The 16,077-nt window shown below is 31.7% G+C and overlaps 2 protein-coding genes across 4 annotated transcripts in view; both read left to right on the top strand.

Annotated features, from left to right (window-relative positions):
* The window catches only part of LOC119834008 (5'-3' exonuclease PLD3-like), a 16,553-nt gene extending 7,146 nt beyond the window's left edge, over positions 1-9,407 (top strand). Inside the window, exons 8-11 of one of the 3 annotated variants that reach the window (XM_038358279.1) lie at positions 250-381; positions 6,797-6,936; positions 7,848-8,013; positions 8,776-9,407. In XM_038358279.1, coding sequence (XP_038214207.1) covers positions 250-381; positions 6,797-6,936; positions 7,848-8,013; positions 8,776-9,057 — 720 coding nt within the window. In that variant the 3' untranslated portion in view covers positions 9,058-9,407. The remainder of the gene's footprint in view (positions 1-249; positions 382-6,796; positions 6,937-7,847; positions 8,014-8,775) is intronic. The other 2 variants (XM_038358280.1, XM_038358281.1) reach the window with 2 other exon arrangements.
* Positions 9,408-15,136: 5,729 nt separating this feature from the next.
* LOC119833848 (agrin-like) overlaps positions 15,137-16,077 on the top strand; it is a 6,049-nt gene continuing 5,108 nt past the window's right edge. The window contains exon 1 of the mRNA XM_038358051.1: positions 15,137-15,311. Within this exon, the coding sequence (XP_038213979.1) occupies positions 15,290-15,311 (22 nt within the window). The 5' untranslated portion in view covers positions 15,137-15,289. The remainder of the gene's footprint in view (positions 15,312-16,077) is intronic.

The raw sequence follows: 16,077 nt of genomic DNA, 5'->3' as shown, positions 1-16,077 counted from the left end.
ATAATACTTTACAACTTGTTATACGTATATTTCTTAAATATAGCATCCTACTTAACAAAACCAATTTCAACGAAACCATTTCAGCCTCAATTATATACTCATGGATTTTGTTATTCCGAACACTAACATGGAATTTACTTTCTAAATATCACGAGAAAAATACCATTCAAAACATTTTTGTACAATAAAAAGTGTTAACTACTTTGACATTATTTCACCGATTGTTTATCAAGTATCAATGGTTATCAGGTATATTGGAGCCTGGGCACATCAGATGCTGTCGTGCCGGACTCTTGGCCAAAGGAGTTAAACACAGAGATTAATATGGAACATCCCATTAACATATCTGACGGTCTCGGTCGCTACGGAGCTTTTATAACGGTAAGTTAAAATAAATATATAATTTATTTTTATTTCAGCACAACACTGAAAAGGCTTATCGTTAAACTTAGATTTTTGATACAACTGGCTAATTAGTTATTTACTGCTCAGAATTTAATATCTGATATATCTCATTACTGCCACTTTAAATTATAACCATTTGTAATGACTTTCTCGCTATTCGAACAAACAATGTCGTTTGGTAACATTCACATAAATTGTAAATCGCTGAATCTAAGATTCTCTGTATCTCCTCTGTAGGTTTCGCACATTCACCATTGTGTGTCCGATTTAACTAAGAAATTAAGAATAGTTTTTGAGTTACTCCATCGAAATGTCGATATTAATCGGTGCATTTTAATTTTTAACATTCTCTAATATCGGACATTTATATTAACGAAGGTTAAGTTTATAATCTCTACGCCTAATTAGGGTCGGTTTCATTTTGGACAATTTATGTCTCATACTCGTAACATCTCCGGGGAAACAACTACTTCTAAGTTTTGTTCCATGTATACTTTAAGGTCGAAATACAAAATAACGACGGATTCCTGATTTATTTTATATTGCATTGATTAATTTTTTTGTTATAGTAAAAGATGTAAAATATTTCTTTATAATACATTTGAGCTCATACACGCTCATTAAACTTTAGGAAAATTAGATGTAGAGAAAAAGATGACATTTAAATTGAATGTAAAATGTAAAATGTACACTAGCTAACCCGGTAAACGCTGTTCTTGCCTTATTCTTACCATTTAGGGTTAAAAAAAAAATAGATGTTGGCTGATTCTCAGACCTACTCGATATGCACACTAAATTTCATTTGAATCGGTCCACCCGTTTCGTAGAAGTTAGGTAACTAACATTGTGACGCGAAAATTTTATATAAAAATATGAATTATTCAATTTAATATGAGCACATTATGTATGGCAAGCTATACAAGTACGGCACACTTTACGTTCTTTAAATCGCATATGTGTCTCTTTCTTTCTGATTTTTAGCGAAGTTCCATAAAACGAATATTCTCAATTAGAATTACGTTTTATGATTGGCGTGATTCTTTATATGTCTGATGGGAAATTATTGATTTATGAAAATCCTTTAATTTTGAAATATGGTACCAGGGACATCGAGCTTTTTTGACATTTTTTGATAAACAAAAGGCTTATAATATATACAATGTCTCTATAAATCTATTTCGAAAAACATTGAACTTATAAAACCTAGGTAGTACATAACGTAGTACATAATCCATAATACAAATATTGCGCTATGCTACGGGCGATGTATTATAGCAGAAGGCCGTAATACAGCCGTTTATGATTCTCCTGAACATCAAGACGCGACCCGAGAGGCTCGCTATTGCAAAATTCAATTTTCTTCGCCGCAGTAAATGTGGCATGTTTGTATATCTGTGGTCTGGAAGTTTCACCTTGAAACAGTACATTTTTATTAATATTTCTGATACGTGTGATTTTTTGCTTTAAAATATTTTTTCGTTATTTAATACCTTTTTGGAAGTAATTTTTTAACTAAGCTATTATTATTGTGCAATAATTAGCATTTTTCTTGAATTTTTTTCATTTATTTTATTTGGTTAACAAATCCATACGAGCGAAATGTATGTTCAGTTATAGTTTTTTTTATATAATATTGACAAAATATTAAAAATACAAATCAGACCCAACCAATGTTTCATTAAATTATAATCTTTCAATATTTTTGTCAGATTGTTGGTATATTTTCATAAAGAGATTATTATTAAAAACACATCCATATAATTTCTACAAAGTTGTCGAGATACACGAGTATTCCTAACTCCACCGAACTATATCCATATAGAGGCATCATTTTCGAAAGCCATTCACATATAGCACCTAGTTTAATGCGACTCTTTTGTATTCAGAAATGAATATTCGCGTAGTGACTATTGAAGTGTAATATCGCTCGTCGTTAGTGAATACGTGTTCAATTTACATGTGCTTTCAGAGTATAGTCTCAATTTAGATTTAAAACGTATATGTACAAAGCTAGGTCGTGATTTAATTCTAGATATCCAGTCCATTTCATATAAAGTATTGACAACGTATCCAGACGATTTTTAACTTTCGGCAAGCCTTAACAAATTTGCCGCGGACGAATTCTAATCAACACCCGCAATTGTTTATAGTCCACTGTTGCGGTGGGAGTCCGTCAAGGCAAATTACGTGTACACAAACACACACACACACACACACACACACACACACACTCTTGATTTTAAATATATTGTTTTTGTCCTTAAACCCTTGGTTCCACGATTGAAGCCAAAAGCATTTACCAGTAGTGTCTTATTCCACTATTTATAGTTTATAGCTATGTAGAATTAACCAGTCACAACAGACATGTACCATTTTAAAACTTTAAATGCTTCTAAGCTTTTTCCATTCCATTTAACCTTCTATTGATGGCTTCAAGTTAATCTTTATAAAAGCTACAACTGCTGACTCATTACATTGAATGCTAGAACCTTCGAAGCACCTTCCTGTTATTTAACAATGGCATAGATAGAACCTTATTTTGTGATTTTTAACAATAATTTAATAATAAAACTAAACTTGTATTGTTTTTTCTGAAATATTTGAAGAAGTGTCTGTTTCTGCAATATTACGTGGCAACGTAAAGATCGCAGTGCACTAAACATATTGTAATTCTAAATAAACAGTAACATAATTATAATTTCACATTTATTTAACATATTATAACAGTTACAATAAAATCACTTGTGTAAATTCGTCTTTATCGAATATCTGGGTATATCGCTCTACGTTTAAACCAAAAAATGTGTTATAGCATATTGAATAACTTAAATTTTTAGTCCTTAATTAAACAATAGAAAAAACAGTGGTGGTTCAGTCATCAGTGGTTACATTGGACTAAAATCGAAGTCTGGAGTTCAGTCCTGGTTGGGCAAGAAGTAAATAGATATTTTTACTTATCTGAATATTATTTTATTAAACGGTGAGGAAAGAACATGTGACATCTGTCAGTCCGTACTTAGCCAGCGCGGTGAATTACGGCCTCCAGTCCCTGCAGAGGAAGAATGATGAGTCAAGTAAAAAAAAAAACGTAGTAATAATAGACCCTCGCTAAAGCGCCCCCTGTTATTCCTGTGACGCATATCTGCCTCGTATTTTGACAGTCAATTCGACTCGGATGATGATTAATACGTGTGCGTTTTTCTCCACATACACATTAACTCCAAAATTGACAAAATGGGTATATTTTCTTAATAAAAGAACATTGTTAATCGTACGGAACAAAGCTCAACTTTTATTTCATAAAAATTTTAAAATAAGGTTTTTAACACCGTAGGATTTTGTAATGCCACCTGAAGGAAAATTACTCTCAAATTGTACTCAAAACAAAAAAAAAAAACATTGTTTTTGCAAAGAAAGAAAAGTATATTCAGAGATTTTCGTAAATTTTGGTACCATATCGAACCGATTAGAATTCTGTAAAAATTACGCCCTGTACTGATATTGCATCGATCGTTAGGATCAATGATTATCAAAATTAAAAATAAAAATCAATCAAACTTGATAAATCAAATGTAAAGAAAAGAAAAAATCTTAAATTCTTTTAGTTATTTACATAAAAACATAACCTGGTTTTTTAAAAATCTCAATAATAGGAAAATCAAGCACCGCCCTAAATGCTCTGGTATCGATTTCAAAGAGACTGAGAACATTGCCATAATGTTAAATCTTGCCAGTTACTGTAGTAGTATACGCTACTGATATATAACAGTCACTAGCTAGAGAAAGACAAAGAACTATGTTGCTTACCAGGGTAGATAGCAAATAAAATAAAACGCAGTAGGTTTGTTATCATAAACTTCATATATAAATGCACCAAAATAATCTTCATGAATTGCATACAATCGAAAAGTTCTTAATAAAATTTTATGTCAATTTTATGTCAATTTTATGAACACAATTTTTGGTAAAGTGGATAGCATATGCTAAAATTACTCTTTATCATTCCGATAACCGACTGTTTTTATACAATTGTATTAATGTATGCATATACCTGTTTGATAAAACAGTACTAAGATAATGTTATACATTTGTGAGCTCATAATATAATATCTATACTAAATTCATGGAAACTGCAAAAATTGTTTATTATACCTAAATTTCAAATTACACAAGCACTTCTCATCTAAGTTCGTTTAAAAATATAATCACATTGTTTGAATACTTATAGCAAACATCTTTTGTATCAAGTGAGATTTTTCGAACATATTGACTGTTCATTTAATTATTATTTATAATAAAATTTGGAACAAGTTTTAAATGTTGCGATTTATTTGTTGATTCCTTCGCTTTTCTATAAATGCCATCCAATGTTCTCTGGACGTCTTGTTCAGAAGTAAAACAAGTGTTTGGGGCAAAAGTCTATAGTTGAAAGCATTTTCCATTATCTCATCAAATGTATCCCAAACATGAAAAAGGAACGTTACAATGTAAAACTGAGCCACCAAATCGCAAATGATGGCAACGCCTAACAATGAAAGCATACGCCTTGCTTTAATACGAGATTCACAATTGACACTTGATTTTACCACCGATTTTACTACTTTCACAAATAAAAACAAGTGGATATTTGTTATAAAACTAATACTCGTATAATCGATTATGATCTTCTCTGTTTCTGTCTCTATTTCAAAGAGTGCACAAACAATGCCCTTCGTTATAATCTTTACAACCGCTAGAGTACCATACGCACCAAAGGTGGCCTTCCTCTTTTCATAACTTATCTTTCCCGTATATAACAGCACTAGCCTGAGAAAGGCGAATGTACATGCACATAGCGACCAACATATAGAGGCGAGAAAACAATAGGCCGATATACTTAGTAAAACCTCGATCTCATGAACTTCTATATATTTATTGTACACGTGTTCTGTATAAAGGTGCAAAGTTCCGTATAAAATTTGATGCACGCTTAAGAAGTTGTGCAGTGTTCGCCATTTTGGTAAGAGGTACCACGTTAGAAGAACCGAGAGCAGGCACAAAGCTGACAAGGCTAAAGCGAATAAATCCATTATGGCAGTGTGGCACCTTGATAGTCTGATAAGCGACTGTGTTTTTTTAATACGATATGTATTTTCAGATTTGTTAATTAAAACTTTATTTTGTATGTTAATTGATTAGCTATTCGGTCAACTAATTATTTTAATAGTAGATATGTATATGTTGATGTGATGAAATGCAGCGTATGTTAAATAATATGTTGCCTGCGAACGTTGGTCGTTGTTAATCCTTTTCATGATGATTTTTGTGATGACAAAAATCCAGTGTATCATAGACCACGACAACTTGGTCAATGTTCATAATGAGCGAAATTATTATAGCTGCCTGATTGATGTTGAAAAATAATTATATTTGTATAACAGAATTTCTGTACTAGTTTATGCCTAATGAAATCACAAATTGTTACGTAAACATTACGTTAACATAGCATCGCAAGCATATTCGGTGTCAAACATAAAGTAAATACATTTTTTGAATATATCAATTAACATAGAACTGTTATACAATGTGGTGTTTAAATATTAGTAGGTAATTATTTATATAAACAGTAACTTATTTTTCTATGATTATAATTTAAAATTATTTCAATATTCTTACATGATTAGTATGCAATGCAAAAATATCAATCCCAAAAATTTTTTGTATATTGGATTTGCGTAAATAGTAGATATCTCATTAATTTTAATCTCGTTCACAGGAAGATTAAAATGACCATACATTTGATTAAAGAATTTGTATAAGCAAAATTTAACATACATACATTTTTGGTCAAATCCCAAATTATTAATGTGTTTGCATACTAAAGGTTAAATGTTGGTGTCTTGACCTTTACCCGGCCTGGCTTATATAACTTTTATGGGTTTACTTTGCAGGGATGGGCTTTGTCATCATTTCAGGTTTTATATTGAAAGCACTATGATGGTTTTAAATCGCTCAACCCATTTAACAAATATTTTTCGCTTTTAAAAATATCTTTAATCAGTAAGCAGCGCAATAAATTATATTTTTGATAAAATTATGCGCTATTGTTATTGACATATTTTAATAATTTATACAATTTATTCTTAATACAGCATGGTTGTGTGGTTTCAAAATACTTGGATCTCCCGTGATAAGTTAGCCTAACCTGTAGTAGGAAAGTTCTCTTTTCGGTATTTGAACACTACAACAGCCGATAATAATTTTTTTAATTCCCATTAAGAAAAAGAAGCTTATTTCTATACTCAATCAATCATATAAATGTAATTTTTTCTTAAGGCTTTTTTAGGGCCCGATAAGTCAATGACGTCTTTAGAGTCGATTGAAAAATATGATTGTTATTTATTATTTTCAGAGTTCCCCCCCGAAACTAAGTCCCGTGGGTCGCACGAACGACGATGACGCTATCGTAAATATAATCCATTCAGCTGAAGAGTTTGTGTATATATCCGTTATGGATTACGCTCCTGCGTGCGAGTTTACGCCAACACCTAGGTGAGTTGTAAAGTCACGAAGAGAAGTAAAAATTGTACTTAGCAAAGTATCTTATTTAAAATATACGTATGTATTATTTGTGTTAAGATTTCAATATTTAATGAATTTGTAATTTAAAATTTTCATTAGCCCATCTCACTGCATATTTAAAAGTATTATTAGATATTGAAAAAAAAAACCTTAAAAGAATAGAGAATATTATTGGCCAAGGGGGCTTCGAATCACGCCTCTTGATCATAATTTCTAATTTATAACGCATTTGAATGCTATGTAACTAAAAATTTAACTTTTGTATCTTTAAACTAGCTGTTCGCCCCGGCTTCATACAAATATAGCCTATGTCACACAGCGAAGTTACAGCTTTCTAATGGTCAAAGAATTTTTAAAATCGCTCCAGTAGTTTTTGAGTTTATTCATTACAAACAACCAAAAATACAAATTCTTCCTCTTTATAATATTAGTTTTGAATGTATAACCTTGAGTCGACGCGACCTGCATCTCGTGCTTCAGCCGAGATTAGACTTTTTTTACTTATCAGTTTGCACGTGCGATGTTCGTTGTATTTGTGTTAAAGTGTCCTTCATTGTACATATTTTTTATCCTGTCAAAATATTGTTTTAGATTATCTTCATAGTAGTTTAAGTTTTGTCTATGTTTGATTTTTTTTGAGTCGTCGTTTGTTCCATCTATTAGACAGTCTTCTTATGAGCGTATTCTAAACGTCAGCATTGAACATTACTGGCACGATATAATATATTAATTTGAACAATTGTTTTAATGTTATCTGAATAGGTAAATGCATACGTATATACAATTTCCCTCGGATATTTTTTTTACTACCTTTTAGTAGACGACCGTGAGTCTCGTTGTCAATAGTACGTCAATGATTTATTGTCTCCCGTCCATTCCAGGTACTGGCCGAAGATAGACGACGCGATCCGCGCGGCGGCGGTGGAGCGGCGCGTGCGCGTGCGCATGCTGGTGAGCTGGTGGCGGCACTCGTCCGCCGCGGAGGAGCACTACCTGCGCTCGCTCGCCGCGCTGCACGCCGCGCTGCCCCGTCTCGACATACAAGTGGTATGCTATTGCTACTAAATTTGTGAGGTGAAGAGGCGCTGGTGCGTTAGCACTTCCATGACGTTTCGTTATCACACCTTATTTTTGTTTGGATGTTTGTCCGTCCAACACGCTGAAACTAGTGAACGGATTTTGATGATTTATATGGTATGAACTGACTTGAGTGATAGGATATTTTTCTCCCTTGGGATATAACAGGAATCTTGATATCCGGGCGGAGCCGGGACGAGCGTCTAGTTTTGTATATAATTAGTATCCTTCCGCTACCCTGCCATCTCCGATTTGCGTGTTGACTAATAGTAGGCACTTAAACGTGTTCCGTTCGTACAATTTTATACTAGTGGGCTAACAAATGTGGATGGAGCTAGATACTTCGATGACAGCGGTGATTTCACCCAAGTTGGCTTTAGACTTAGCTTGTTCTTAGTTTTTTTATGCAAACAAGACAAGTAGGTCAGTCAATGTTACGTATCTAATGTAAATTACAGTAGAATTAATAATTAATATTTTCATAATTTCGTATATCAGTCTGCCAAATGTCTTATTCATACATAAATACTATTCGCGATTTCTCTTTTTTACAGTAGTATCCTTGCAAATGATATGTAAATTGAGATAATAGTTTCTCAAAATTACACATCTTACATCACAGACAAGATAAATAAGTTAATACTTTTAATCAATTCGATATCATTCTGGAACCATTCAACTGAATGGAAATTACGAGTCCAAAAAGTTAATTGATCTTTTCATTGATTCCAGCGTCGCTTCATAGTCCCATCCACGCCGGATCAAGACAAAATACCGTTCGCCCGGGTGAATCACAACAAATACATGGTGACCGACAAAACTGCGTACATTGGAACGTCCAATTGGTCCGGGGACTATTTCATAGATACAGCGGGAGTAGCGTTTGTATACCAGCCGGAAATGGACGACGTTCGAGATGTTTCTAGAAACTTCTCGAAGAACATTCGGCAAGATTTGCAAGAAGTGTTCGAGAGGGACTGGTCGTCGCCGTACGCAGTCCCGCTGCGTTTATAGCGTTTGGAAATATGATATGTTTTAACAAAACCTGCCAACATGTATTCCGATTTTAACCATTTTAATTAGTGATTTATTGTTTGGATTTTTGGTAATTTCTTTGGCAAGTTTTTAATGCTTTGTAATTTGTAAATGATGTGTGTACTTTACAATACTAGATCATTTTGTTCGTATAAATAATCTAATATAGTTTTTTATTTTGTGTGGAATAAAAAATGACGTCTGCGAAATTTATGTCGGTCAATGAGAAAAGTTTTATTTACACTTTTGTTTTATGTATTAATTGATTGATACAATCTTATTTAGATGAATGTGTTTTTTTTTATTTAGGTATATAGTATAGGCAATATTGTGTTTTTACAACTTTAACTTCTGATGTATTTTTTAGTTAAAGAATATTTTTTATTGATGATTTTAAAAGAACTGTTATGAGACTCTTTGTGTTGAAAATTTGTTAATGAGCTCGCGATTTACAATTTACAATTGAATTCAACTACTTTTGTATTGTTTTTGTATAATTTAGTTGTAATAAATACAAAACCTAAAATAAAAACTATGAGAAAAATTATATAGTAAGTTCAATACTTCAAATGAGTAATAGACATCTTTTCCCTAATAAAATGTTTTACTGAGGAGACTTATTATAATTTTCCAGAGAATAAATAAGCCCTAAGTACAGACAAAAAAAAAAATTAAAATCAACCCCGTTTATGCCTATAATTTTATTGTATGTTGAAATTCTAACATATGAGCGGTTATCTGTTGAACCAACGGTTGAACCTCTCTAAATCATTCTTATTTTACGTAATTTTCACTTAAAGTCACAACTCCCGGCCGGATGCATGCATTCTGTCAATGTATTATAATGTTGTCTTTCTTTTCTTTAAATCCATGTTATGAAATTTAGAACGAATGTACTCAAAAGCCTGATAAGTTGCAAAACATTATATGTATGATTTGACAGCGAAATATAATTGATTTTTACATGACGTATCACTCAATTTTATGAAAACATTAGTTTATGATTAAACTAGTTTTTAGCCTCGGTTTCGTCCGTGGTGTACAATATATTATAGCGTTTTTCACTTTATGAATTTGCAACTTTCGAATGTGGAAAGAATTTTTGAAATCGGGTTCAGTAGTTTTTGTATGAAAATGTTACAAAATCATTCATGTTTCCTCTTTATAATATTAAGACGACAAAAATCTTTTTTTGTACATCTTTTGTAATTTATTTATGGGTGTCTATCTAACTATAGATAAATTATTTTGTTCTGAGTAGATTTACATAATACGAAATTATTAGGTAGGTATATTACTAATAAGCTCTTTCTCTATATCTCGCGAAGCGATTGGGTTGTCACGTTTATTTCATTTTAATATTGTGAATAAATAATGTAGGTATTATTTAGCGATCATGTCTTTTAATATATTTCTATATTTTTAAATTAATGAAGCGTGCCTTTTCCTCGTATTATTCTTAAGAGTTTGCATAGATTTTTATATCCCGTAGATAGTTCGTGTTGAAAAAATTAAATACTGCTAGAGTTATATTGTGAGATGATACTATGATGTAATTAAAATAATTACTGTATTTTGTAAATAGATTGCCTCATATAATTAAGTCTACATTATGAAAAATTAATAATAAACAGATTTTTCTTATGTAGTCAATAGTCTTATATATAACTAGCTGCGCCCCGCGGTTTCACCCGCGTAAGTCCGTATCCCGTAGGAATATCGGGATAAAAAATAGATGTTAGCCGATTCTCAGACCTACCCAATATGCTTACCAAATTTCAGAGGAATCGGTCAAGCCGTTTCGGAGGAGTATGGCAACGAAAACTGTGACACGAGAATTTTATATATATAGATATATTTACGAAATACTCTTAAACACAAAGACTTAAGTCATTGTCTTTGGCCATGAAATATTTTATTACTATGTAAATATATATAAATTCATTTATGACATAGACCACAGATCGAGTACACAAATAGACAAGGCAAATGCATACGTCAACGTGTTATGTATGCGCAATGCTGTAATTTCCAAATAGCATCGCATTTGATTAATTTCATTTAATGGATTACAAATAGATTATGGTCTATCGAAATATAATGCGTGAAATTGTAAACAGATGTAATGGATTACAATTCTTCGTATGCTGTCTAGCGAAATAGATCTAACGGTTTTTAATATTTAACGGTGTCTTAAGGGGTTTTATTAGATATTTGCCCGAATAAAACTTTAATTAAAACGAGAATAAACAGCGTGATCGCGCTTTATCTAATAAAAATAAAAATGGTAATTTTTGTTCTTCGTGTAGAAGCTTTCTTAAAAATAAAAAACAGGCATATATAGAAAAGGAATTCAAACAAAAATTGTCATACGAAATCAATAAATGTGTTAATGCCAAAATATTATGTAGTTGGTTAATGAAATAAATTACCTTATTTTTTGGACCAAATGTAATATATAATATGTATATCATGTAATATGTATACTCAGTAAGTATATCGATTGTTTCAACAATTTGAATTTATCGGCTCCTAGCATAAGTTTCATTAAGCAATAGTTTCTTATTTGACAATATGGCATAAATATCTCTGCTGTTGTAAATAAATTCTCTTTTGGATGATTTTTTTTTATTCATGCCCAGCCAGCAGCAACTTCGCAGCCAGGTAGCTCAATCGGCTATTTAATAACTAGCCTAACCTTCGTAAGGCACTGTATAAATAAGGGTCTGCATGATATTAAGATATCCAAGCAGCCATGCAATAATTTTCTTGGACAGGACATTCAAATTGGATCCAGTCAGCCAGTTGCTGGTGTAATCTAGTTTGATTTGTACCTACTATGTATTACTAAAATGTGCCTTTATTATTTAATTAAGACATTTTTCCAAGCAACTCCTCAAGACATAGAAGAACAACATTGTTTTTTCTGTAAGAAGTAACTGACTAATTTCTGCATCGTGTATTCTGTACTGCAAGTTTTTAGCTTCCAACGACAGTCTCTTATTTTATAAAATCACTACATTTCTCTAATTCATAGTACGTATAGTAACGGTACATAAAAAAAAACAATGGCTGGTAGAGCATAGATTATAAGGTCGATCACTGATCGACCTTATAATCGATGCCCTATAGAGATAGTCAAAATAAAAGGTAAAGTATCAAACCCTTTCAAGCCTTCAACCCACAGAAGTTGATTGCGGAAACGTCGAAAGTCTTTGCAAATTTATTAAAGACATGAATATGATCGGGCACGAGAGAGAAAGCAATATTTACTCTTCATAGTTTACATTACAAGACGACTGCCTTCATCTTCGCTCGTTTTTACTTCTGTTTTCTGTAGATTTCTAATGACGAATGATTGATAGGCTCCATCTATTTCTAAATGAAAATCGGTACACATTAGTCTTAATATTTCTAACAAAATTCTAACATTACATCCGGCCCATTTTCATTTCGATTAAAGGAAGAACCTGTGCCATAATCCCCAAGCAACAACAAAACACCTAAAAACACTATACCAGTCGGTGAGTTTGATCTTAGTAAGATCTTGAGTTTACTTCATTACAAATTATGAATCAGTACCATAATTATACGGGATACTAAAAAGGATATTTTCAATTCATTATTCATACAAAATTCTTGTACTATTTGTAATACCATTTGAAACTTGTGATTTTGCAAAAGAACCGCAACCACATAAATTTTAATTGACACATGTCCTGTAACACGGAAACAACGGTTTTTGATTTCTCGTTAGATATGTGTTGTACTTATTTGTACAGTATCAGGTACAAACAATAGTAATTCTTAGGAATTGAATATAAAGGAAAATGGTATGTTATGATAAATTATATTTGAGTATCAGTTTACTTACTTGTTATGAGCGGTAATTTTAATTTGTAATCTTGGAAATAATTTACTACCAGTAGTAATTTATTCACCTTCTGTCCGATGAAGAATCAGATTGAAAAATTCATTTTTGTTTTCGATGATGATGAATCATTTATGCTAATTTAGTAGTATGGCAAGAGTACCAGAATTATTTTATTTCGTTATTTTTACTCTATCTTTTTATATCTAAAGCTTGTTGAATGTAGGTAATAAGAGAGAGAGCTGGAAGTGAAGCATGATGGCACATTGTTATATTATACCTACTTTATAGTGCATGTAGATATTTGCTTTAACATGGTTGAGTTGCGAATAGGTCTTATTTGAGTATTTAATTCGTAATGATTATTAAATGTGATTTTTGAATTTGTGTTTTATTGTAAAGCGCATGTGATTGTAAAATTATATCTTCAATCCTTTGAATACAGTAATTAAATCTTATAAGTTATTATTACAAGCAAGCTATCGTTTGAGCACGATCTGTTAATTTATCGATTCTTAATAGGTAGGTAGGTATACAATCTGATTATGCTAGCATGTAAATTCTAACAAGTTCTGTTGCAGTAACGTGAATTCCTACAGTTTTGAAAAGAAGATTAAAGATAATGTATTATATAATATTATGTTTACTATGAGTATATTCCATAAAAGTCCTTTATATTAAAATAAGATTAGGTATTAGCCCTATTTTGAGCCGACATCCCAAAAATGAAGGAGGTTCTCAATTCGACTGTATTTTTTTGGGTTTGTTACCCGATAACTCCGTGGGTTTCTACCGTATGACGTGATTCTTTTAGTGTTTCATAGGGAATTGTTCGCATTTGGTCCATTTTAGGATTTTACGTGGTACCTCACCGCAGGGACCTTGGTGACCTTTTTTTTTTATAAAAAAAAAAAGCATTAAGAATCAAATTGTAAGTAAGTATACTTACTAGTTCTACTTATGTTGTTATCTATCTTTAAGTTGTTTGCCTGGTAGAGATCACCTATAAGTGATAGGGCCGCCTTCTGTGCTGTATCTTCCTATTTTTTTAAGTATAAGTTTTGTTTTTGTTTATGTATTTTGTTGGCAGCACAATAAAGTGTTTAAATAAATAAGTATTATTGACAGGATTTCCCGATTATCTGAATTTCTCTGCACGTATCCATAGAATGCTGATTAGTACTTGACGTATAGAGATGAAATATATTTGTAGATTGAAAAATCTTTTTAAAAATGCTTAAAAATTAAAATAATTATAGTACGTATCATCAAGATAGGTATGTGGAACAAATATACACGGGAAGAACTACCTCCTGTTTATTAGTACACATGTAATGAATCTAACATAATATATTAAATGTTATTATGTACATGAAGTCACAATACCTATCATAATTAATAAATAAATTAAGATTTGAACGGTCAAAAATTAAAAATAATAAACGTTAAACAAAAAAATAAACGCTTTATACGTCCATACGTACCCATGTACTTACTACCATAAGAATATCGTACCGAACCAGAATTACGGTTATTAATAGACAAAGGTGCACAGGTAAATGAATAGAGCAGAAATATGTGCACATTTTCACAAACCGCATTACTTATGAACGATAAATTTAAATATCCTCAGCACCTGGATTCATGGCGGTCTACTATTGCGCTTTTCTCTGCCAAGATCTTGTGACATACCATCTTCAATGTTTAAGCGTTTTCGACAGGGAAAGCTTAATAAAGAGTATATGTATAAGCGTAGCACACAGGCAGTATACAGGTCGGCGGTCATTTTCCATCTGTTACACCGCCTGCTCGTTTGCCTGCTTATTTACAAAAAAAAAAAAAATGCAAATTATTATTTTCGTAGTGTCTAACACACCTACCTTTCATAACCTATTATTATAAAGAATCGCCATATAACCACTTGATATTAATATTTACACAGAATTATTAGTATTTGAACCGTAATTCTATTTTTTTAATTGTATAATTTTTAATTCTTTCTGTATCGGGAAGGAAATTTCCCCGTTTTACATATTTAGTTAGGTTTCTTCTATACCCCTTACAAACAGCCATCAAAATATGATTCAGGTCATACAGGCTCCTACGTTTTCTTTGACAAGACCTTCGGTCTTTCTACAAATTTAATTTAGATATCCTATTGTGACTCAGTTAATATACGACTTAGTATCCGGTAAGGTAGACGCGAGGTAAATTTTATATAACAACTCGCGTATCACCGTAGGTCATTTTGTTAACTAGCTTTGACGTGATGTGTTATCTCGAAATATTAAACTAATGAGTTTAAAATTGTGAATTGAAAAAATATTATCGATATCACCAATGGAGTATAAGATATTATTTTGTAAGTGTTGTGATTTTGTTTATAATTCTACATAAATTATATGCGGTTAACCATAGAGCGGTCAGGTGTTTAAGATTGTGCTGTGAATTCGCATTTAACTGTTACAATTTAAAGAGTTTTATAAGAAGTAGGTACATCATAACATTCTATTCATTTATACAATTTTATTTTATTTAACCAATAATACATTGTATCTACAATAGACACAATATATGCTTGAAATTTGTTCTTTTATATATAAATCATTTCCCGTAAATTCTAAATGATTAAAATTCAATTACATGTTAAGTATGTTTCTTTATTTGGAAAATACAAACGATAAATAACGCCATTGGTTTTTCTCTCATACAGTCACACGAAAACATTGAATTTTATTAGTATTTAGTGTTCTGTAGCCAAAGGCTAGAACAGAACCTTTAGTTATAAAAGAGTCTCAGTATGTATGTTCATGTTTTCAGAGATACCATATTTATGTTGCCGTTAAAACAATAAATAATACATAATTTAGGCTAAGCAAACGCCGGCTCGATCATAAATTGGATGGGTGATCAATTTTTGCTGTACTTGATCTTTAGCTTATTTGTACGGAACTCATTGAGTTACGAGTCCAACTAGCACTTGACCGATTTTAGTAAATAGGTGTTATCAATTTATAATAGTCCTATTCTATCCTATCCTACTAATAATATAAATGCGAAAGTTTGTGAGGATGGATGTGTGTATGTGTATGTTTGTAACTCTTTCACGCTAAAACTACTGAATCGAT

This window comes from Zerene cesonia, chromosome 18 (assembly GCF_012273895.1).
Source record: "Zerene cesonia ecotype Mississippi chromosome 18, Zerene_cesonia_1.1, whole genome shotgun sequence".
Lineage (NCBI taxonomy): Eukaryota > Metazoa > Arthropoda > Insecta > Lepidoptera > Pieridae > Zerene > Zerene cesonia.
This window is presented reverse-complemented; position numbering and strand designations above follow the sequence as displayed.